At 33.8% G+C, this 24,075-nt stretch overlaps 1 protein-coding gene across 7 annotated transcripts in view; it reads right to left on the bottom strand.

Annotated features, from left to right (window-relative positions):
* Positions 1-10,750: 10,750 nt before the first annotated feature.
* Positions 10,751-24,075, bottom strand: part of LOC115240204 (neo-calmodulin-like) — a 52,014-nt gene continuing 38,689 nt past the window's right edge. For 6 of the 7 annotated variants that reach the window (XM_029815225.1, XM_029815220.1, XM_029815224.1 and 3 more), the window contains 6 exons: positions 17,585-17,827; positions 13,828-13,861; positions 12,625-12,726; positions 12,405-12,540; positions 12,094-12,242; positions 10,751-11,729 (listed from right to left, as the gene is read on the bottom strand). In XM_029815225.1, the coding sequence (XP_029671085.1) occupies positions 11,698-11,729; positions 12,094-12,242; positions 12,405-12,540; positions 12,625-12,726; positions 13,828-13,861; positions 17,585-17,827 (696 nt within the window). In that variant the 3' untranslated portion in view covers positions 10,751-11,697. Of the gene's footprint in view, positions 11,730-12,093; positions 12,243-12,404; positions 12,541-12,624; positions 12,727-13,827; positions 13,862-15,143; positions 16,311-17,584; positions 17,828-24,075 lie in introns of those variants that run through there. The other variant, XM_029815226.1, reaches the window with a different exon arrangement.

The following is a 24,075-nucleotide window of genomic DNA, read 5'->3' as shown; positions in this document are numbered from 1 at the left end:
CGAAAATTAAACTATGCTTCTTATCCATTATTTATTCTAAATTAAGATTTATGTCTTTGTTAATCAATTCTGCATCTTCATTACAAAACATTAAGATTACAAGGGTAACACTGCATTATCCGAACGCTATATTATGAAAAGTGAACAATTTCGTAAAAATTAAAAATTTTGAAAATTGCAGATATATGCGTACCATTGAAAATCAAATAATATATATATGCAATATATACAAATCAAATATCTTTTTTGTCAATTTAGATACACTTTTTTATCCAACTTTCCTTCTATGATAATCTATTAGTATTAAAAATCTTTGCTCTCTGCAATATTCTTGTTTCTTAATAATAATAGATTTCCATTTTTTTCTCTACATGAAAATGATCAGTTTTTCAGTCGCTTTCTTATTTTATAATCATGTGGCAAACGAGATAATGAGAGAGTAACGAAAGAAAAGAACTCCATTTTACAGAGAAGAATTGATCTATATAAAAATTTATAGCGCGTATACAATTGTATTACATTTCAAAGAGCACAAGATGATTCTAGAATCGAAAAATATCTGTCTGATTGCTCAAATATTATGATAAAAAAGGAAATAAATAAAAATATCTTTATCACAAAATATAATAATAAATACTAGAAAAGAGCCAAGAATTAATAACATCAAAGGGATAGCGAAAGATCCAATTATGAGAACGAGTATCTATTATAAAATGGCTGTATTTATAGGGGTAACTCGATACATATATTGCATTTCACCAGTACACAGTGTTCACCACTTTTTATATATGTATATATGTCGTGTTTTAATATTATAGTATATAACGTTACACGTAACATGGTTGCGTACGTTTAACATCACATAACACACACACATACACGCACAAACAGACATACGGTACTCTTTTCTGAATCCCTGTCCTTTCTAACTTTTCTCCTGATTTTAGGATGAAACGCGAGTATAAAGTATCCATATGAAAAATCATGATCTCGCAGTTAAGAACAGATTTACAAAATAATTGAACATTTGTTCATGTTCGTTGAATGAAAATGATAAAATGAATTTGTTTGCATCATTATTCTAACTATTTAGAACAATCTTGTTTCTCAGAGTCTCGATTTTAATCGTATTAAAATATCACTATCGTATCTTCTTTCTTGTGTGTGTACATTTCATCTCCTATAACATTATTTCTTTGATTATACTCGTATAATTCGTATTTTTTGAATGAGCTCCGACAGCCAGTCTTCATCGCTTAACTATTTTAGTTTACTACAGTATTGAGTATTTTTTATTAAATTTTGATTATTGAAACCAATTTAAAATTTTAGAAATCATCGAGTGCATTTGTGTAAGATATATATTTTATGTTTGTATTATTCTTTATTAATTTATCATTATAAAATATTGTTATTGAGTAAATTTCTTCACTAATCATTAAATTATTGCAAAAAATTATAAATAAAAATAGTTATATATAATATGTTATTTAAAATTCGTTATCATATGTATTGGATGCATTCACATATAACTCTGCATATCTTCCAAAACTATAATATCTATTATTGTATACAGTAACAGATATTATTTTCTTATCCTTCTTAATACACACCGAATCCGTAATCTCTACGGACAGCCATTTTTCATTAATAATTAACTCCTTAATAATATAAATGCGAAATGGCGATTAAACGTCAGCGATTATCTCATGCGCAGCAACATGCTTGTAACCGTGCAGAATAACACATATTAACACTTAAACAGTCGCAACGAAATTTATCTTATTTTATTTATTAGTCATGTTGCAATGGTGGTAACATACATATAGCATATATCAAATCGAAAAAAAATCCGAATAAAATAAATTCATCGTCAATAAAAATTGCTAATTGTATCAAAAAAACTATTTTAATTGTACTGAAAATGCGCAACTGCTTAAATGTTAAGTGCAAACGCTTCGAATATTCGCAACAACGCGAAGTTCCAATACAAATTATTCGGAAAAGTCTCTTGCGATCTGTGGAAAACATGTCGTATAATTCGCGCGATATAACTTTAATAATACGCGACACAGTATCTATTTCGTGTGCACGAAATTAACAACAATGCGTATGCTTCCATTGCCAAATATGCTCGTACACGCATTAATTATCTATCGTCGTAAAAAATCGCGTTTAGGCCTGCTTGTCGCTTGAGAATACGTTTCGCCATATACAACGCAAAAAACTACAATATTTAGATATTTACTCTAGAAAAATAACGTTATGGACACATTCCTCGTTGCAATAATTAGTTATTACAAACACGTTTTATCTCGTTAACCTTTCTTCGATTTTTCTGAAAATATACTTATTTCGTTCACAGCACGATATAGCTCCCTCGTGTAAACATATTCGCTTTTATTGTTCCTCTTTCCCCTTACATCCTTTATTCTTCTCTTATATTGTTAGTACACGTACCCCGATTATAATCTCTAAACATATAACACATCTTGACATGTATTCTTAATTTGCTGGCTTCTTGTCTCTTTCTGGACATAATTATTTCCAATGGAAAAAGAACCCAACTGCTGAATTACTTGTAGAATTATCATTCTTTAACTAGAGAGCACCAACAACCAATTTTAAAAGAAAAAGAAAGCTAAAATAATATACTGTGATGATCTTGATTTTTCAATTTCTTTTCTATCAGGGATATCATTTGAGATAATTTAATCAATTATATAAATTGTAAATTATTTGAATAATCGCAAGTAATTATATGTAACTTTTAGATGTAACTGTGTGATATCTCTGGAAAGACAAGTAGCAGTTGAGATTTCCTTCCATCGAAGCTGCAAGGAATCGGCACCCCTATATCGGTTTCGATTTCGAGACATTTTTCTTACTGTTAGCTATACTGAATATGGAAATACACGTACATACTCTTGTCCATTAACACGGCTTATACTCGCCATAACGTTTAACAGAGTTAATGAAAGACATTTTCTTATTACAACTAGAAAGTTTGAACATCGTCGTATTTCCTGGCCGCAGGTTTTGTGGTACAACATGATTATTGCCTGCTCGCGATCCTAAATTAATTTTGCGTAGCGTGTGTTTTTAGGCGCGAATCACAAAAGAGATCTGGCTATAATACTAAAGAAAAAAAAAAAATAATAATATTGCTAATGTACAAATAGAATTGTAAAGAACGTGCGAAACTTCTCTCTCTCTCTCGAATATTAGATGATTTGAAATTGAACGCAACGAAAACTGCGTTTCACGATTCATGATGTGGAAAAAGATCTGCTCGAAAATAATTGGCGTATAAGCGGAGGAAAATATGACGCAACTTCTCAAACGACACCTACAAGGATGTAGCGTTTAAAAATGTTGCATGCCAAGCACACGATTTTCCACAATTTGCCTACGCAATTATACCCTCTATAAATCGTAAGAAAGCGGTGTCGGACCGGTATAGTACGACGAAAATCGCATAATCCTTAATGAACGGAAGATCGTGTCGCTTAGAAGCGACAGCCCTCGCAATTGTTACAACTTAGTTACACTTATTTATATAACAATTATCGTTTAATTATATTCATACATCTCTCTCTATAAGATATATAATCAGGTTCTCCCTTTCATGTATCTATCAATGTATGTATATATAATTTGATTATTACGTGTTTGCGATATTTTAACGTGTATATTTGATATTAAGTTAGCTGATAATACATCCTTGTGCCTGTTTGCTACGCTTAGGCGAATTTCGAACATCCTCAAAGCGATTCTAAGCGCTCCGAAGTCGCTCTCGTTTTTTTTTTTTTTTTAGATTGCACTCGAAATATTGATTCAAAATCGGATCAAATTCCGAAGGCTCGCAAAGCACTATAAAAGTGAATAAATTAAATACGATCTTGTTTTAGCAAATCGGAAAATAACAGTGCTGCTTCATGAGCATACATGTTCGTAAAGAGATGAAAATAAATTTGCAAAGTAAGCTATTGTATATTATAAATTTATCAGGAAACATTTATTAGTTTCAAGTAGGATCAAGCTTAAGGGAATGCGTAATTTCTTTAAATTATTTAGCATTTTTATTCGCCTTTTCTATATATTTATATATTATATAAATATTTTCTCGATTAATAACAACGAATAAATATAAATATATATAACCTTTAATATCTATAATTTTTAATCATTTACGTTTTGAAATAGAATTATTTAAATAATTTTATCTCAGTTTTAAATGTGTGTTTTAACACGAGTTATAAGACATTTCTATTCCCAACGTAGAAAGTCGATAATTTCTTTTGCGAAAATTTGTCCCTTAAGCTAGCCCTATATTGTGTGTCAATACAAAAAATATCAAGTAGAGCCAATGAGTTGATTCGCTCTGTTAATCGATGCCGCTACGTTATCACCAAGATAATACGCAATTTCATCCAAACGTCGGACGAAGCAAAACGTCAATAATTTTTTTGATCAAGTAACGTTATAAATAAGTCTCGAGATTTCTACGATTCCTACAATTTTCATCTATAACTACATCGGGTAGCTTGTCGGTTCTCTGCTCAATGTCTGGCTCGCAGACAGCGATCGACGATAAAAGCGAGTAGAATAATAACGGAGAAGAGTCTCGATTAATTATACGTCGGAGAAGGAAGACTCACGTACCTTTACTTCTGGAGGGCAACACTAAAACGTACAGGGTGTCCTAAGGGATATAACGAAAATACGTATACTCGATCGATTCCGCATCGCTGTTTACAAAAATGCATTTAAAATTCCATTTCCAAGACATCCTGTACGTAGGCGATACTTAACGGCAGGCCTGCGAACAATCAATATCGTTTGTCGCACCCGAGCTTCCAGCTCGCAAAATAATTTGATAGAATATATGCAACTTGTATTATGCGTATATATAATAGTATAATACAATGTAATATATATATAGGGTGTATCCCAAGCATCTTACACTTTTTTAGATTTCAGTATATTATTTGATATAGGAAACTCGCTTAGATATCGCAATCTTATAAATGATATCAAATATTTTGTGACAAAAATATATTTATCTTTCAATTAAAATTCCATCCAAGTACAAAAATTAGAACTGATGGAAGAAAAATAAATTTTATTATTTTTTGATTTTTCCTATATACCTCATCTATTGATTTTTTCGAAAACTTGTAACAATCTTTTCAATTCGATTTATAGTAAGAGAAAAACTGCGCGACTTTCGATACACCCTATACAAAATGTAATACAATGCAGTGCAATGCAACGTATTGCAACGCAATGCCATATGATTTGTATTACGCTGCACAGCAGGATTTGGCGCAAGGAATAATCTATAAAAATATCTCTGCTTTGTGGAGCACACAAGTGACAATATAATAATAAATATCTCTCAAAGTTCGTCGAGAAATCGATTCTCGCGTTGAACAGAATTAATGTAATTGCGAAGGAAAATGGGACGGGAGAGAGAAAGAATTTTTCCCTCTTTATTTTCGAATGAAGAGCTTAAACCGCCAACTCTTAGAGAAATGTATGATAGAAACAGTTTATATACCATGTAATAATAACAATTGGCATTGTGTAACCGATGATATAATATGGGGATCATCATCATCAGTTTTTATATCAATAGAATGATTAAAATGATGAATCGCGATTCCTCTTGCCAATATGTTAAATATTCACCGACTTTTTTTGACCCTAACAGAGTTAGAGTCTCTATCGTCTTAATCAACATAAAGTGCGTTTAATATTAATTAAGGTCTAAAAAGCCATACGCTGCATTTCACGCGTATAGACACGATTCTCGCGATAATGTGCTATCATGTCATAGAACAATTCATTCTTCTTATCATTATGCATGCGGTATAGAAACTCACTGCATGTTTATCAACTTTGCATGTTCTTTTGTACTTATATCTGCATGCGTCACACAATTTCAATATTATAAGGAAAAAAAAAAAAAAGAAAAGAGATATTAGACAAATACAAAAGTGTCTCGTAAAGTTCAATCTAAACAAATTTAGATTTTCAGATGCCTAGAATTGTTTTTAAAATATCATAAAATTTTTCTTTAATCAAGAATGACTTTAATTAATTAATTTGTTTGATTATTTTCTATTTGTAATCCGTACGCATTATATTCGTTCGCGATTAGTATAATATTAATATTATAAAGAGAAGTGGAGGAGTTTCTTTCCCTTTCATAAAAGAGCAGTTTTCAGATTATTAAATTCTAAACTTATCCTCAAGATCCATAATAATCCTCCGTTTTTTATTTTATTTCGCATTAACTTAATTGCTTCTTCTGCCAATCCCTCGCGTCAACTATCATGGATACCATTATTCACAAATAAGAACTATTAGCGCAATAACATTTTTTTTTTTTAAAAGGGAAAGATGCGAACAAACAGTATTAAATCTAAGTGGGTGACGCTGCGACAACAGATTAATGGAAACGTGTCGTCGACGTGCAGCAGCTTATCATTGTCGGAGATTATATAGATATCATTCTTTCGTGATATACTTAATGCGTGTTTTTTTATTTTTTTTTTGGAAGGGGCGGACCAGCGTATATATCTGCTCTTCTTCGGTGAATTCTCTCAATTAAATCATTAGAAATATTGTCGTTAGGACGTTATACATTGCTATTTTTGTGACGTATTTATCAAACCGCTTAGCTTTCTCCCTTATCTATCGCCGTTCGCCGTGCTCTGATTCGCTCACGCGCTTAACTATCCAGGTCGCGGTGTTTCGAGTCGCTCGCATATCTTTATCGTGTTGATCGAACACGAGAGGAGCGTTACGAACGCCGACGAATAGCGTAATCGATCATCTCGAGCATCGGTAAATTGAAAAAGCATAATTAACATAGCGCTATCATGGAACGGTGCTTATTCGTAAAGGGGAAAGAATGACACCGCGCGGTGGGACATCTCGCTCTGAGAATATAAGCGTTAAAAAAATATATTATTGTCAAAAACCACGACTATCTCTTCGCTTGTATGCGTTCAAGCGTCTCCGTGATGCAAGTTTAGTGCGCTTTATGGTGTGTATATATCGCGCCAACGCGCGTCGTGAACGAATTCGACGTTGGTTACATAGGTACTGTTTTTCTGTATCCCCTTTAGCGTAATTGTTAAACTATAATGCACCATTGGGAGAAGACTGCCATACAAGTAAAATAATTTCAAAGCTTTCGGAAGCGGTGCCATAATTCGTCAAACTGATAGATATATGTTAGGAATTATTAAACATAATATCGAATTTTCTTTATTAATGTTATTAATTTACCCTCTATATAGTTAATTAAAACTTTATTTGCAAATAAAGTTAATGTATTTCAAGTATCGAAAAAAAAATGAGCGTCTTTATCGATCAGGCATCATGGCAGTATTCTATCGGAGGTGCGATACGAGCTGAAAATAATATAAGTCAAATTCTAAAGAGATTTTAAGACAGGTACATTATGTCGATTCGTTATTCATTGAACCTATGTATATCTCTTATCTAAACGGATCGTACTTCAAAATTTGACTTGGACTATTTTCGCAGTACGACTGTCCACACTCTGGTTTTATTCGAAAAATCAATTCGCTCTATCAAAGATCACAGCTTTCGCCTGCGAAAGTAATGTGCGATGCGTTGATCGTGCGTTACGCGTCTTATGTACAAGTAATTATTTAACGGACCGTCAGGGGCATTCTCGCGACGATTCTGAACTCTCATCGCTATTGTGCCATTCCATTCGAGATGAAATCCGGATTCAGAAATCTGATAAGCTCGTCGTCAATTGTCGATTAATCAAATTAGAGAGCAACAGAATTATTGTCTATCTCTGTGCACCTGAAAATTACCGTTTCGTCCGACGAGCGTTTCAAGCTTCAACTGTCTCCCACATTTCGCTCATACTTGGAAAGAAAAGTGATCGAGTTGCTCGGATCTCGAAACACGCGCGATTTCACCCAATATCGTACGTAAAAGACCTCTCTACCTCTCATTTTTTTTTCATTTTATATCTTTTATAGCGCATACACGTACAGTCAATCGGGATAAATGGTTTTTCAACAACTTTACGACGCGGCATTCAAATTCAAATGGTTCGAAAAATGACAAATGTAAATAAAAAATAAAATTACGAGCAGATCAATGTGCGAGAAAATTCACGCTCAAACAAAAAGAACATTTCGTGAAGAGGAACATTTAGTAAAGTTGGAAATAAAAAAATTTACACGAATTTATATTCTCGTTGAAAATATTACGTTTCATTATGCTAATCCGAGTAATTCTACGATAATATTTAAATATTATCGTATATAAGTATATATTATCGGATTATATATAAGTAGAAATTTAAGACACAATTATTCTAATTATTTTTCTTCTTTAAAATTTTTTAGCATAAATTTTCATATTTTGCTAATATTTTTTATATACTTTTACTCATATATAAAAGCAGTCTAAATGAATTGTAATTGTGTAATAGTGTGCAGTTAAATTGTAAAAATAATTTATGTGAAAATCTTATCACAGTTCTATTTCATCAGTTTAAATGTTCTTCTTCAAATATGTATATATAATAGGGTACAATAACGATGATTTTGTGAACATTTACAGGAAATCGACAAAATATTTCCAAGAGAAAGTAATAAATTACTTCCATATATATACATGTTCAAATTATCTCTTCAAACAGAGAAACAAACATTCATTTTCGTATTATTAAACATTATTTAATACACATATGACGAATATATAAACATTTTTGTCTAAAATCTAATTTTATATAAATGTTCACAAATCATGATCAATATATACAACACATTGCAAAAAAATCATGTACAAAACGACATATATGAGCAATAAAAAATTTATATATAATATTGTAGAATATTACGCGTGCTAAAAACAGAATAGGATTACTCCGATTGATAATACGCAGGTGATGCGCTCTCACTTGCTATTATATATTCTCGTTATTTCGATCTCTCGCGCTACCCCAATCCACGTGTCTTTAGTTTCCGCTTCGTGCCGGGCCGGGGACTTACGCGCGCGTGCATGCGTGCATACGTGCGTGTGTATGTGTATGGAGCGCGGGTGACGGAGAGAGGACATATGTACAATGTATTAAATATATATAAGAGTATGTGTTTATAATTACCTACAACGTATTCTCTCCACGTGGTTCTTTTTTCTTGTGGTAGCAACACATCATCACGTATAGTATATGTATACAACAATCCACACGTGTACAGCTCGGCCGTTTACTCTTGTGCGGCTGCTTCTTTTTTTTATCTGCCATTATAGTCGCTAAGTACTACCATCTATGTCGCGTGTGTGTGTGCAGGATTCGTGGGTGTTTTTTTTTTCTTACAACACGTCTCTATGTAAAGATACATACCATGTGACATAATGCGTGTATACACGCTTCTGGATCGAGGCCACCGACGTTGCGGCGGGCGATACTGATTGTGTGAATCGGAAACACGTTTCATTGCCACATCTTTTTCGTTCTTTCGCATCGTTGGCAATCCTCCTTTTCCGCCACATAGAGGATCACGAATGCAGAATGAAGGAACGAACGCTCGCATGTCGCGTTAATCACCCTGGTTGAATTGTTCCCGTAGAGTTTTTTCTTTCTCTCTTTATATCAAAAACCCCACCGCCACATACTCTTTAACTATAGATACCTGCCAATAATCATCCCACTGGTGGTAACTATAGTCACTGAGGATGTAACTAGCGATTGTCAGAATTGTCGCAACAATAATTCCATCTAATTTATCACCGATGGATCTACGGATAAATCCGGATGATTTGTTAAATTATTCTCCTTCCAGTAACCCATCGATAATCAAGGACACTTTCGGACATTTTCTCGAACCTCGTGGACAGATAGTAAACTATTCCTTCGCGAGATTATCGTAATAATTTGTTTAAATATAATTAGCGCACTCAGCTTTTTTCCGAAGCACTTTTTCAACCAGGGCACTCATCACCGATTACAGAACGTGGCATCACGATGATCCAGGGGACCATATTCACACTACGTGCCAAAGCAGAAGAGTTAATTATTCGTCAGCATGTTGTCGGCGTGCCTGCTCTAAAATTACTAGGGATCGAAGAAACGATGATCAAATGAGAGAACGACATATGTGTGTGTATGTGTGTATCACTACTTTGGATTACGCAAATCTGCGTGTAATACAAGCGGTAAAAACACTCGAAGTATCTTTCATGAGCGTTGCGTTTCAAGGAAACGCGTGCAACGCAAACCGAGAAGGATATCGTATAATAATAATACGTATATATATATATATGTATTATGTAAACATATCGTGTACATATACTAGTATACTCCGGGACTTTCTCGCGAGAGCGTTCAATGACGTGGAAAGCTATTTAATTCCTAAATCGCTTCGTAAAAGGGAAGATAAAGATTAGGGGTACGTAAAAGTCTAAACGAAGCTCGGTTGATTGTTCCGGGTGGCGACAGGTCACCCTCCCTTATCGTAATAATTTGTTTAAATATAATTAGCGCACTCAGCTTTTTTCCGAAGCACTTTTTCAACCAGGGCACTCATCACCGATTACAGAACGTGGCATCACGATGATCCAGGGGACCATATTCACACTACGTGCCAAAGCAGAAGAGTTAATTATTCGTCAGCATGTTGTCGGCGTGCCTGCTCTAAAATTACTAGGGATCGAAGAAACGATGATCAAATGAGAGAACGACATATGTGTGTGTATGTGTGTATCACTACTTTGGATTACGCAAATCTGCGTGTAATACAAGCGGTAAAAACACTCGAAGTATCTTTCATGAGCGTTGCGTTTCAAGGAAACGCGTGCAACGCAAACCGAGAGCGATATCGTATAATAATAATACGTATATATATATATGTATTATGTAAACATATCGTGTACATATACTAGTATACTCCGGGACTTTCTCGCGAGAGCGTTCAATGACGTGGAAAGCTATTTAATTCCTAAATCGCTTCGTAAAAGGGGAGATAAAGATTAGGGGTACGTAAAAGTCTAAACGAAGCTCGGTTGATTGTTCCGGATGGCGACAGGTCACCCCTTCCCCTCCCCTCTTCCCAATCGTCTTCTCCTTTTGACATAACTCCTTTATTTACCGTGTAATAATACGTTATCGTGCCTACAATTCATGTACTCGTCTAAAATTAGTCCGAAGGAGTGCGAGGTGTGTCCGTGTGTGTTTATATAATGCGCGTGAAATTCGCGAGGAAGTAAGTCTCTCCTCTTTGGTTTTCCAGCTAAGGTCAAAGGCGTATTCGCGATAATTACGCGCGTAATCTCCCGAGAGTGATCCAAAGACTTTCAAGTTTTCTACTGGCGCTACTTACGCTCGGAAACCATCGGCACTTATCCCTCAAAGCGGTATCGTAAAATCGGTGCGCCTTCTTTCGCAATTCTCGCATTTTCTGCGATTTTACGGCGTCGCACATCGCGGTTGACGCTCGATCGGATGGATCGAGTTTTTGGCTTCTCTCCCCGACACCTTGGATTTTGCAGCTCTACGGGGCGTGAAACGACCTCTCGTCACGATCCCGGGAAGTCAAGGAACTTGGGCGGCGGATCCGTTTATCCCTCCTCCGTCAGAGATCTTCTGGTACTTTTGGTATCTCCGTGCGAGTCTATCTTACTTCGATCTCCGAACTAATTTTTCGACGTTAGGATCGTCACGAATTCTAAAACACACGCACGATTCTGGTTGATAGGACGATGTTGAGAGTGGGATCGATCCCAGGATTATAAACAAAACAGCTTTGCATTAATATTTCACCAGATCTGTATAAAATTTATACTACTGCATGACAAAGAAAAGGAATAATTAGAGAGAATGTATTCCGATGCGAAGTATCAGGGGAGAAAACGTACTTATACTCTCTCAGAAAGTTACATATTTCTTTCAAGTATTGCGGAAAATTCAAATCTTCAAGTCTTTGCCAAAAGAAGATTAAAGAGAAGATCTTTGCCAAGAGAAGATTAGTGTATCCCCGTTATCGTTCAGAGAACAAATTCTAAATATTATATTACACGAAAGTACATTACCCTCGTAATTGACCATTCCAGATCCATCTAGATCCGCCTCCTTAATCATGTCGTCGACCTCCTCCTCGGACAGTTTCTCACCGAGATTCGTCATTACGTGTCGAAGTTCCTTGGAGGAGATTAATCCGTCGTTGTTCTTATCGAACACTCTGAAACAAAAAGAAATTTACGAAGTTGTGCTTAACATAAGTTACAGTTTGCACTTATCTATATTTTAAAAGCATAATTTTCCGACGAGAGACCCATCTCGAGACGTTCTTTCAATGCAATTGTCCATGCAATGCAATGACAATTAAGAAAGAGCTCGTTACCGGAACGCTTCGCGAAGTTCGTCCTCCCCGTCGGCACCTTTCATCTTCTTCGACATCATTTGCAGGAACTCATTAAATTCGATGGTACCGTTCCCGTCTTGATCCACCTCGTTCACCATGTCGCGTAGTTCCGTCTCTGAAAAGAAAGCGCACGTTTTAGAATTGTTCCGGGAATTTGCAAAATGCATCCGAGACACATTCGAGTATTTGAATGACTTACCCGACGGTCTTTGACCGAGAGATCGCATGACAACCCCTAATTCCGCCATCGTAATCGTACCGTCCTCATCTTTGTCGAAGAGCATGAATGCCTCTTTGAATTCTGAAATAACAGAACTTTCATCGTTATCGCGCCAATATCTCGTTATTATACTCGAGACAAATAGATAGCCATTGTTGATTGTAATTAAAGAAAATTTGCGGACGTTTTATTACGTATCGAGTAATTGCTAATTGCAAATTTTGATATCTTGAAAGCGTGCTTTATTTCTATTACTACATCCATTGTGTTTCTAATAATTATGTATTCTCTTTGAATGAGCTTGAATTTTCTTTGAACAGCTAATTTTGAATTAATTTCGAAAGTCTCAATCGCTATAATTCGTTTTGCATGCAGTCTTGTAGACGATAATAATTGTATATAATAAATAAAGAAGTTTTTTTACGCGCAAAAGGTTCTTCTTTTATAATTATTATCATAATTATTTTATAATTAAATAAACAAGCACAGTACGCGCGTCATGTATAATTACGAAAATGAATCAATCTGCGAAAAAAGTTTAGTATTTTTCTATCTCGCTTCTATTTAATCCATTGCCACATGGGACATGGGAAACCAGAAAAAAAATGCGAACGTTTGCAGAAAGTTAAATTGTGAAATAAATATCGATACCATAGCGTGTCACGATAATATCATTATTATGATATGTATGAGTCATTAAGTATTCATATTCCATGAGTTTATTCGTTTCGATCATTTTTCAGTAAAATGAATATTATTGGCTCTCTCGAGATCCTCGAGTTTATTATTATTCTATTTTCAAAATTGTTTTCGACAATTTTAATTTCATTGACTCGCCATTAATGTAGTAAGCAAATAGGAAAAACGATTGCCAACTGGCAGACGTTTATACTACAATCCATAATGATTATCTCTATGGCGTGTAATAATCTAAAAGTATTACTCTCTCTTTTTCATTAATAAAATAAATTTATAAATATTTTCTTATAACTTATAAAAAATATATTAATTTTCAAATCAATTATTAGATTATTACTATATATAAAATATCTTGTTAAAAATAAAAATTCGAGAAAATTGTATTAATCTTAAAATCGCAAGTTATGAATTATTATTGCAATTAATTCTTATAATCTATCTAATTATGATTAATGAATTAACTATATAATCGTGTCAACTCACCTGCTACCTGATCTTCCGTGAGCCCATACTCAGACTGAAACAGAGAAAAAGACAAACGGCTCTATTCATTTATACACATGTATATACATAATACAATTCCGTCTGCTCTGTAAGTTTACATATGTACGTATGTAAAGACGTCAAGCGGCGTTTAGAGAGCCTCGTCTCCTGTGGGCGAACGACCTTGCTCTATAACTATACGATCTGCTCTCTCGTACAAGATACACAGGGAAGATAAGGAAATTTTGGCGAGATGCCCGAAACGAGATGTTCGAAACGACGCGTGCGCGGCGGAAGGTCGTGTGTAATGAATTATTAATAATAACGTGTCGCAATGTGATAGCAAGTCTTGCGACGAAACGGCGCATACCAATGCATTCCATCCCATCGAGATGGCCTCGCGATTTCTGCAGATCGGCATTTTTCCTTTCTACACATCGCACGCATTTAAATCTGATTCCTTACCACCCAAAGAATTTTTTTTTTTTTTTTCCACTTAATTAATTTGACAATTTATCGTGCTGATCGAGATGACCTCCCAATTTCTGCACATCGAAATCTTTCCTTTTTACATATCGTGTATATTTAAATCTGATTTCTTATTATCTAAAGAAATTTATATTTTTTTTTCCACTTAATTAATTTGACAATTTTTTCCATTTAATTAATTTGACAATCTATCGTGCTGGTTGAGATGATCTCGCGATTTTTGCGAATTGAAATCTTCCCTTTCTACATCGCATACATTAAAATCTGATTCCTTACCATTCAAAGAAATTTATACTTTTTTCCACTTAATTAATTTGACTATTTTTTCCACTTAATTAATTTGACAATTTTTTTCACTTAATTAATTTGACAATTTATCGTGCTGGTCGAAATGACCTTGCAATTTCTGTAAATCGAAATCTTCCTTACACATCACACACATTTAAATCTGATTCCTTACTATCCAAAAAAATTTATATCTTTTTCCACTTAATTAATTTGACAATTTTTTCCACTTAATTAATTTGACAATCTATCGTGTTGGTCGAGATGGCTCGCGATCTCTGCAAATCGAAATCTTCTACACATCGCACACATTTAAATCTGATTCCTTACTATCCAAAGAAATTTATATTTTTTTCCACTTAATTAATTTAACAATTTTTTCCACTTAATTAATTTGACAATTTTTTCCACTTAATTAATTTGACAATTTATCGTGCTGGTCGAGATGGCCTCGCGATTTCTACAAATCGAAATCTACACATCGCACACATTTAAATCTGATTCTTTACTATCCAAAGAAATTTATATTTTTTTCCACTTACACTCAATTGCCTAATTTGACAATCTATCGTGCTGGTCAATCTACGCAGTTGTCCGTAGGCGTGCGTGTATTTCTTTTCTGTTTCCGCCATGATCTATTATTGTCACGTCGGACGACGTATGCCGGAAGGAGGACGGTGTTCGACGACGAGATATGTGGCGTGATATATTAACTTGAGATTTCGAGTCTCTGTGTCTGCGTCTTGTCGCGGTTATCGTCGTGTCGCCGTCGAGACGGCCAACATCTCGTTCCCATTACGAACGCGCGACATTTCTGTCGATCCGTAAAAAAGAAAGAAACGCCGCATTTTTATACGCTCTTTCTCTCTCTCTTTCGGGAAGGAAATCGACATATATATATTCGCGGCACGATGAATCCGTTGAAAACTACTCTCAGAGAGTCGAACTAATATTTATCCACTACGAGCTCCCACAAGGTCATTGCTGGTACCGAATAAGAAAGAGGAGGATACGTTCAGCTTCTTCCGCCGTCGCGATTACTTTTATTTAGATGGATAAAATCGAAGACGATATTTGGGAAAGACCAAGAGGGTCTTAAGATCGTCGTTTTTCCCCGGTAAAAAAAGACGTCGAAGATGCCGGATCAAGCGATCGCGCGCGCGAAATTCCACTGCGATTACACGAACGACACTATTCAAGAATGCAATATTGCCCGCGAATGACTAAAAATAGCCGACTTATAGAGTACGCTTCAAAGTATATATGATCTTCACGCTTCTCGTGAAGTATATAATCTTCGATCCCGAAGCGAAGCGTCGAGAGAACTCGAATTCTTCCTCGTCGCACACGTTACTTTACGCGCGAAGTTGAGGAAAAAGATGAAAAGCTGCTGGCGCAGCTTCCGAACACTCGGTATCGCGCGTCGGACACAAAAGACGTTCGCTCGATGACAAAGTCTCGTATATGTTCGAGACTTTGGCAACCTTAGTCTGTTTTTAACTACCAGGTCCCCCCTACGGACTATTGGACGCCAGGTGACCATTCCCTTCCACCGCTCTCGACATCGCATATAAACAGATACTTTGCTCGCGTTATGTTATGTTCGCGTGTTGGCGACGATAAAATTTTGAAAATTACCCACCATTCTCTATATTATCCCTTGATCGAAATATGTACTTTCAATTATATCAAATATACTTTTTTCACAATTCGAGCAATTTATTTCATATTTCGAAATTCATATTTATATTCTTCGCGTTTATTTAATACATGTTATATGTATAATATAATATATAGGTATATTCGAACATTATATAAATCAATTTGACAAAAGTAATGATTAAAAATAATAACAAAAAATATGAAAAAATTAATCAAAAATCGATAAAAAATTAGATATACGATATTATCTGAATATTTGCAAAATTTAACTTTCTCGTCGGCAAAATTATAATTATTATATACTATTAGAAAAGAGTATAATATACTTTGTGAATGGACATTAAATGCCAGACACATACGAGGCTGCCAAGAATCTCATCCAGAGATGTAATCCCAAAATAGAGCAATATGATCGAGCAACCGTCATTAATAACATCGAATTTAATTAGACACGATGGACTGTTTATTTTTCTTCAGCATATCTTGACTAACGCCGCGTACATTAGCCGAATAAGAAGATCCTATCGATCGCGCATCGCGTATTCAACTGGGTCAGATCAAATTTATTACTGATATACACGCATTACGCGAGGAGCACGCTAACTTGACAAAGACGATTCCTATCGCGATTCGATCGATAATTGCGTTCGCTTCCAAGAACAGAAATAATTAGACCTTTTCACGCAAATCTTCTAGGAAAATCATGTGAATGACCTTAGAATGCGGACAATTAACTAAAATTATCTATATGTATATAATTTTTTTTTCTCTTGTACTTGATAATGTTTCTATTTAGGCTGATTTAAATATCGACGAAATATCCAAGAAAATCCTTGATTTTATTTTTAATAATGAAACCTCCAACAAAGTTGGAGACAGTTTTTAGGGAACATCCCAAGAGAGGAGGGTTATTTATCAAATATGAAATAAACGGCGATGTGATGATCAAATTACAGATTAAAATCCCCTGACAAATGTACTGAGTTTAAGCAAAAAAAATAAAATTTCTTTATTTATTTATAAATTCGCAGAAGTTTAACTTATGAAAAAACTCCGTTTTTTAACCGATTATAATTTAAAAAAAAATTAATGTTTTATTCGAGCAAGAAATTATAAATCGATTAAAAAAAAAATTAATAAACTTTACGCAAAAAAAAAAAATCAGTTATTTTACCTTTATATGGTATCGATAAGAGCTAAGAATTGTAACGATTAGAGAACAGCTGGAAGAAACTCGCGTGGGAATGAGGATAAAACGTGATTCTGGATTAGAAGAGGCGTTTAAAAATATTGTGAAATAAAATTCTCTCGTTTCTCTCACCAGATTGATGGTAACGATGAGATCGTATTGTTGTCGCTGTCCCTTCTTTTTGTTCTTGCCGGTCTTTACGGAGGCCGCCTTGGGTGTCACTTTCACTTGGCCTTTCTGAGCTGACGGCTTCTGGGCCGGCTTCGCCGCGCCCTTAGTGCCTGGTGCGACCTTTTGTCCAGCCACTGGCGCCTTTTGACCGGAAGCACCTTTTTGGTTTACATGACCCACGCCATCCGCCGGTTTGTTGCGTGCCTACAGTCCAAGAGACAAGATCTCTATTAGCCGTTAATATACGGATGGATTTTATCGGAGATAATAAATTCCGAGATGGGGGTGTAAAATATTATCGCGTCTATGATGCATGATGTCGGAAAGTTTCCTTTTTTTTTATCTCTTTTTATTTGCTGCACTTATAAAATGTTGCTAATACAAACCGACAATTTATTGGCAACTGTAATATTTTTAAATGACAAGTTTTATTTTAAATTTACCATCAAAATTATTATCGAGTGTAATTTTCATATATATATTTTTTGAATGTTTCCAAAAATATATAATAATCGCGTATTAGCAATAAAACTCGATACACCTAAATATTTTACACATCATGTTTAATGCTGTAATTCACAGTCACGCAAATTATTATAATTTAATATTTTTAATTTAGATTATTCATAATCATCGCGTTGACTTGGCGGCACATGTTAAAATTGATTTAACATTTTTGCTAGCGTTACTTTTAGTCTGTTTATATCTCGTGGGTGGAGATTTATATACTGTGCTCGAAAAATATGAAAAAGATAGATTCTGTGAATAGAATCGCGTGTTTTAACGAGACGCGAAGAGTCCGTTGACCATCCTGTCAATAAGAAGAGAATTCATTTCAATCAAGACTCGAATCTTGCAGCTATCAATGTGTTTGATATTAGACGATCTAAAAATAACCTCTTCAATTAATAACTGAATGAAGATACTGCATGTGCATCGCGTGGGCGAATGCCGACGAGATAATTATAGATCTATCCGACGTGATCTTGACGGAGTCTATGACCTATGTATATGAATTACGTATCGCGCGAGAGTATAATTGAATTCGAGATGTGTGTTTCAAGCTTACAACAATTCTACGGAGCTTCTATCTTCACGTTCTATTGCAATAATCCTCGATACTTACGTTTTCGATACATCGTTTGTAGATCACCCGTATAGACGGCTTCCATTCTCATATATATATTTTTAACATATTTTAATATTTTAACATATAAATTCATGCTACGGGATTTTTGTTTGCTACAGTAAAAATTTTTGGAAGCAGATATTGCAAGATAGATTGAATTTATATTGATTTTTTCGTTTAAATTTATTTATTATAATCAATTCATAGCAACGTATTTATACTATACTATATATAGCGCATATATGCATAATTACCAAATGCATTCTCTAGTATATAAAGTATGGCAAGCCATCAAAACAGAATAAGCGATAACTGAAAAACGCTCATTCTATAATATATCTATAAATAGATATTTTCTCATTCATATGGACTAATTCTAGATTTATGATCTATACTATAATAATATAAATATATAAAAATAATCACATGATCAAAATAAATCGAATTATATAGGACTAATAGCGCATTCCTCATGAATAAAGCAATAATCTAATGCACCAATATATGTATAGCGATCGTGAAGCCAAGTATACCCTTGATAATGAGACATAAAGCCAGATTTAAATCCATAATAATAAAATAACAAATTGTACACATGTAAAAAAAAATGTTATTTCTCAATGTGGATTTCTGTGCCCGCCTCTTTAGAGTTTTATTAAGATTGTCTTTTTATTAGTTGATCCCAGTGATATGTATATTTTGTACCTTTGTTAATAAAGTTTAGATATATAAAAAATCCTAGTTTATATAATATTAGATGAAATATTTTTTTTAAATATATTTATATATAAGAAGGTCTTTATATAAAACGATGATCTTGGTAAGGATTAATCACTCGCATTTAATAAAAAAATGTGATGATAAAATATGATATATGCTTTAAAACTAATAATTTTAATAAAATTAATCTATTTTCTATACGAAGCAAGATTCGACGAGTAAAAACCAAACTGTCTCAATCAAAATCATCGTCCTAAAAATTGCGCAAAACTTCATATGAGCAATTTTTATACCACATGTTCCACTGTAATTTTTTTTTCACGTGAAATCATCGCCACGAGCAATTATGTTATGAGTATTATGTCATTTTGATGTTGCGATTATTTTTATTTGTCAATAATTAAGCGTACCAATAAGTGTTAAGGTAAAGCTCAGAGAATATCGCTATGAACGTTCCCTCTTCTCCCATATTTTGATGATAATCCGTATAATTCCAGGGTCGCGCAAGAGAATCATACGGAAACATGGAAAATGGTCGGTACATCGATCGGACCGGGCGTACGTTAAGCGCGATCGTTCGTTGCGCATGCGACGCTACGAACGGATCGATCGCACAACCGTGTATCAAAAGTATATCAAAACAAATGTGGAAGCCCCTCTATCATTTCATGGGACACTCGCGCGTTTATTGCACGCAATCAGGCGACGCTTTATCGAAAGAAAATCTGTAATAATGCAAATTATATCTTACGCACGTGGACAGACAGACACATACACACAAAATCGCAGGACTCGTATGTATATCACGCATTGTAATTCCTATGTATGTGAGTGTGTGTATGTGTATCGCACACATTTTTGACCATTTTTACATTTCAGGCGCAAGCGCGGTTTCCGGAAGATTCAGCTACGGTCGGATAAAAAAGTTCCATTAGAAATTAGCAAAATAATATATTTGTAAAATAAAAAATAAAAATCTTTACCTAAGAATTACTTTTTCTTACTGTATATAGTATATAAATGTCAATAATAATAATTCATTTGTATGTTAATTAAAATCCCATTTAAAATGTTTAGTTTATTTCACGATGAGAAAATGGATATTTCAAATATACATATTTCTCGTTAGAGACTTTGGGTATTCAAACAAAGCCATTATTTTTCTCATTATATGGGTAGCGGAATATTTGAAATTACCATTTCTATGAATTTTTATTTTCATTCTACACATTCTATAGACCTTATACCTCTCTTGCAATTAGATCTGTTCTTATGTTTTGTTGAATCACGTTATTTTTGTACATTAATATTAAATAAATGATCATTCTACCTTCGAAATAAAGGTGGACTTGTTTTGTAACTTTAAAAATTTTTTTCCTTACTACATAATTTGAAACAATATTTAAAATAATATTTGAAATGGTCAATGATATCGTAGAACTTCAAATATTATTCCAAATAAGAATTTTTGATAAGTCTTTTAAAATTATTATTTTAATTAATATTAAAATTATTGCTCTTTCAAATAGATATATTTCTTATGTACTTTTATCATGCTGGAAAATAAAATTTTTAAATGAAACTATTTTAATGGTCACAATAAAATCTTCATATAAAATATGACCACCTCTGATATCAAAATACACATTTCTCTCCGTGTTGTTTTAATTAAATAAATATTTTTAATAAAATTATGTAAACGTTTGTAATACATAAACGTTAACATAAGTTATCATTTTAATGAAATAACACATTTGTCGGACTGTTGTTTTCAAAGCCGAATATTAATGTGTGTAACTCCGAAAAGATAAACAGCACTTTAGTAAAGCGAAAGCGATATGTTTTTATTTGCTTGAATCTGACTTCTATGAGATTTATACGAACATAACATGATGTTTTTTTATAGTCAATGAAATTTATATAAACGTAATAAATGTTTTTCTATAGTCAAAATAACTTTGCGCTATCATATCTGTATTATTTAAATGTAATAGATACGTGGGGTGTATTAAAGATACGGTGTATCGCGAAGATGGTTAGTTTTAAAAGCAAATTGCTGTTTAAGACGAGCATTCGCAAACTTTCCAACTTAGAGTTTCTTTCGCATGGAAAATTACGTTTCATAATCCCCTTGTGTATAGCCACATGTGTTTGTGTGTATGGTACAACGTTCTTGAAATATATTTTCTTAATCGAAAACTCTCTTTAAAGGGGGACCAATATATCGCCGACAATTTGCGACAAGTGGCACTCGACCGTCTCTCGTACACGTTGCTGCATAAAAGCGTTGCTTATAAAGCTCGTTTCTCTTTTTTTTCCCTATTGCAGGGGTGTGCTCACAGTAGGTACGTCCCGGGGGAGAATTAATAACGATCGCTAATGGGCGCTTACGAAAGTTCCGCGGCAGCGGACGGGGTGTAGAGGAGGATGACTTACTTTCGTCCGGTCGATTAAATCGGATAGCGCGCGTGCATCGTGCCCATTTATCGTTTATGCTATGGGCGGCGCATAGTGTGCCGGTTACGTATGTGTGTTAAATTGCGACCGCGGAAATGCGGATTTAGGTCGCTAACTGCGGGAATTTTACATTACGGAATATCGCGACCAAGGGCCTCTGATTAAAGCCGACCGATGTCCTAAACAGACTTCCGGTACAGTGATTGCTTATCGTTAATCTAAATATACGCAAAGTTCTGCAACGTGTATAAATCGAAAATACAAAATGAGTTATGTGCCGGAAATGTAATGCTTGGAATAAATTGAGAAAGTAGTTATAAATTTGATGAAAAAATATATTAAGCGTCGTAAAGCGTTGTGGAAATAAAAGGCGGATAATTAATTAGTTTATTTGGATGGAAGAAACATGAAAATACGAAGTGTAAAAATTATTTCTGGCACCGCTTTGATCGTTTTGCATTTCCAATATATATATATATATATATACAGGGTGCGGCATTTATAGTGACGCGGGCATATTTTTTGGAAACGAAGTGAGATATCAAAGAATGTTTCAGACAAAAGTTGCATAGTTTCGACGGGGCCACATGATAAAAATATGGATTTGACTTTAAATGATCTTTTCAAAGTGAGGTCAATGTGGTCGATAGATATATATATATTGACAAAATATCGTCAATTTCATAATTAATTTATGTTTAGCATTTAAAATAAGTACGTTTTGAAACAAGATGTGCCATGTATTAATGCTGTTGATTGAATAATAAATAATAATTAATTTAAATCTTTATTAGATTGTACATCGTCAATTACTCATGTTAATAAGTTTCCAATATTATCGAAGTAATATTTTCAATAAATGTCAATCAGAATATAATTGTCTTTAAAATGCTACAAAATTTGTGGAAACAGATTGCCACGGCAAAAAGTTTTTAAGTACTTATAAAGCTATTCATCACCGAACTTGTTTCCATCGTTTTGATACCCCGCCCAATTAAATGAGATCTCGAGTACACTTGTATACACATCAGCGAGTGAGTTTTGTAACATTGTTATAAACTTGAAAAATGACTTTCAAACTTTTTTTAGGCCACGGGATATAGCTAACAGCTTTCCTTTTTTTTTTTTTTTTTTAAGAGAACCAGTGAAGGATTGCATAAAGCGAATTCGCATGCTGCACACAGTGGAACTTTATCTAGATCGTTGCCTTTTTAGGTAACGTGATATATGATATGTATACCATTTTTATTCTTTCGCGCGACAATGCGGCTGACTTTATCTCTCTCACTGTATTGTATTATCATTTTCTCGAAAAGAGTGACAACAATACCGCAGAGACGAGTACGCAAAATATACTTGTAATATCATGAGAGATACATAGTTTATCTTGTCCATAGCTGAATATATTTTTTAAGTTATTGGTGTCTTGTGTGTGTGTGTGTGTGTGTGTGTGTGTGGGTGTGTGTGTGTGTGATATTTACTATTAAGGTATTTTTGAAAGAAAGTATGGGTATAATCTTTCCATGCATAAAAACTGCAGGATATGCATTCAAAATAAAATATATGTTTGCTATTGCAGAATATCGTTATGAAATGATTAAGCTATGAAATGATGATCGAACGTAATTGTATTGGCACAAATAGATAAAAGAATGCATTAAATTATTTTTATTTAGTTATAAATAGATCACAAAAATTAACTCAATTTGTTGACGACCTAGTTATTAGTTTCATTCGTGACAATCTTGACCTTTTTTATGCATTCACATGTATTGGTAAAGTTGATTTATATCGGTAAAAAAAATTTTTAATTTGTCTCTTTTTTCTTTTTTATCTAAAAAAAAAAAAAAATTTGCACACATTGCCAATAACTGACACTCAACTCGTGTCAATATTCAATAATTAATACTCAACTACATGTTTTTGTACAATTCAATATAAAGACAATATTTGACGATTTTTACGATGAATTCAATTAAGCGTGAAAATATTTAAAAATTTTAAATATATATTATAATATATATTAAATAAATATATATTGAATTTTTCTCTCAATTAGTTTGATAAAACAGATGAGAAGATCCACAAATATTCACATGAATGATCCTATACACTCTGTCCAATCAAACTCTTTTTGTTTTAATTT

This window comes from Formica exsecta, unplaced genomic scaffold (assembly GCF_003651465.1).
Source record: "Formica exsecta isolate Colony F162 unplaced genomic scaffold, ASM365146v1 scaffold421, whole genome shotgun sequence".
Taxonomy (NCBI): Eukaryota; Metazoa; Arthropoda; class Insecta; order Hymenoptera; family Formicidae; genus Formica; species Formica exsecta.
Note: the sequence above shows the minus strand (reverse complement) of the source record. Positions and strands in the feature narration are given on the sequence as shown.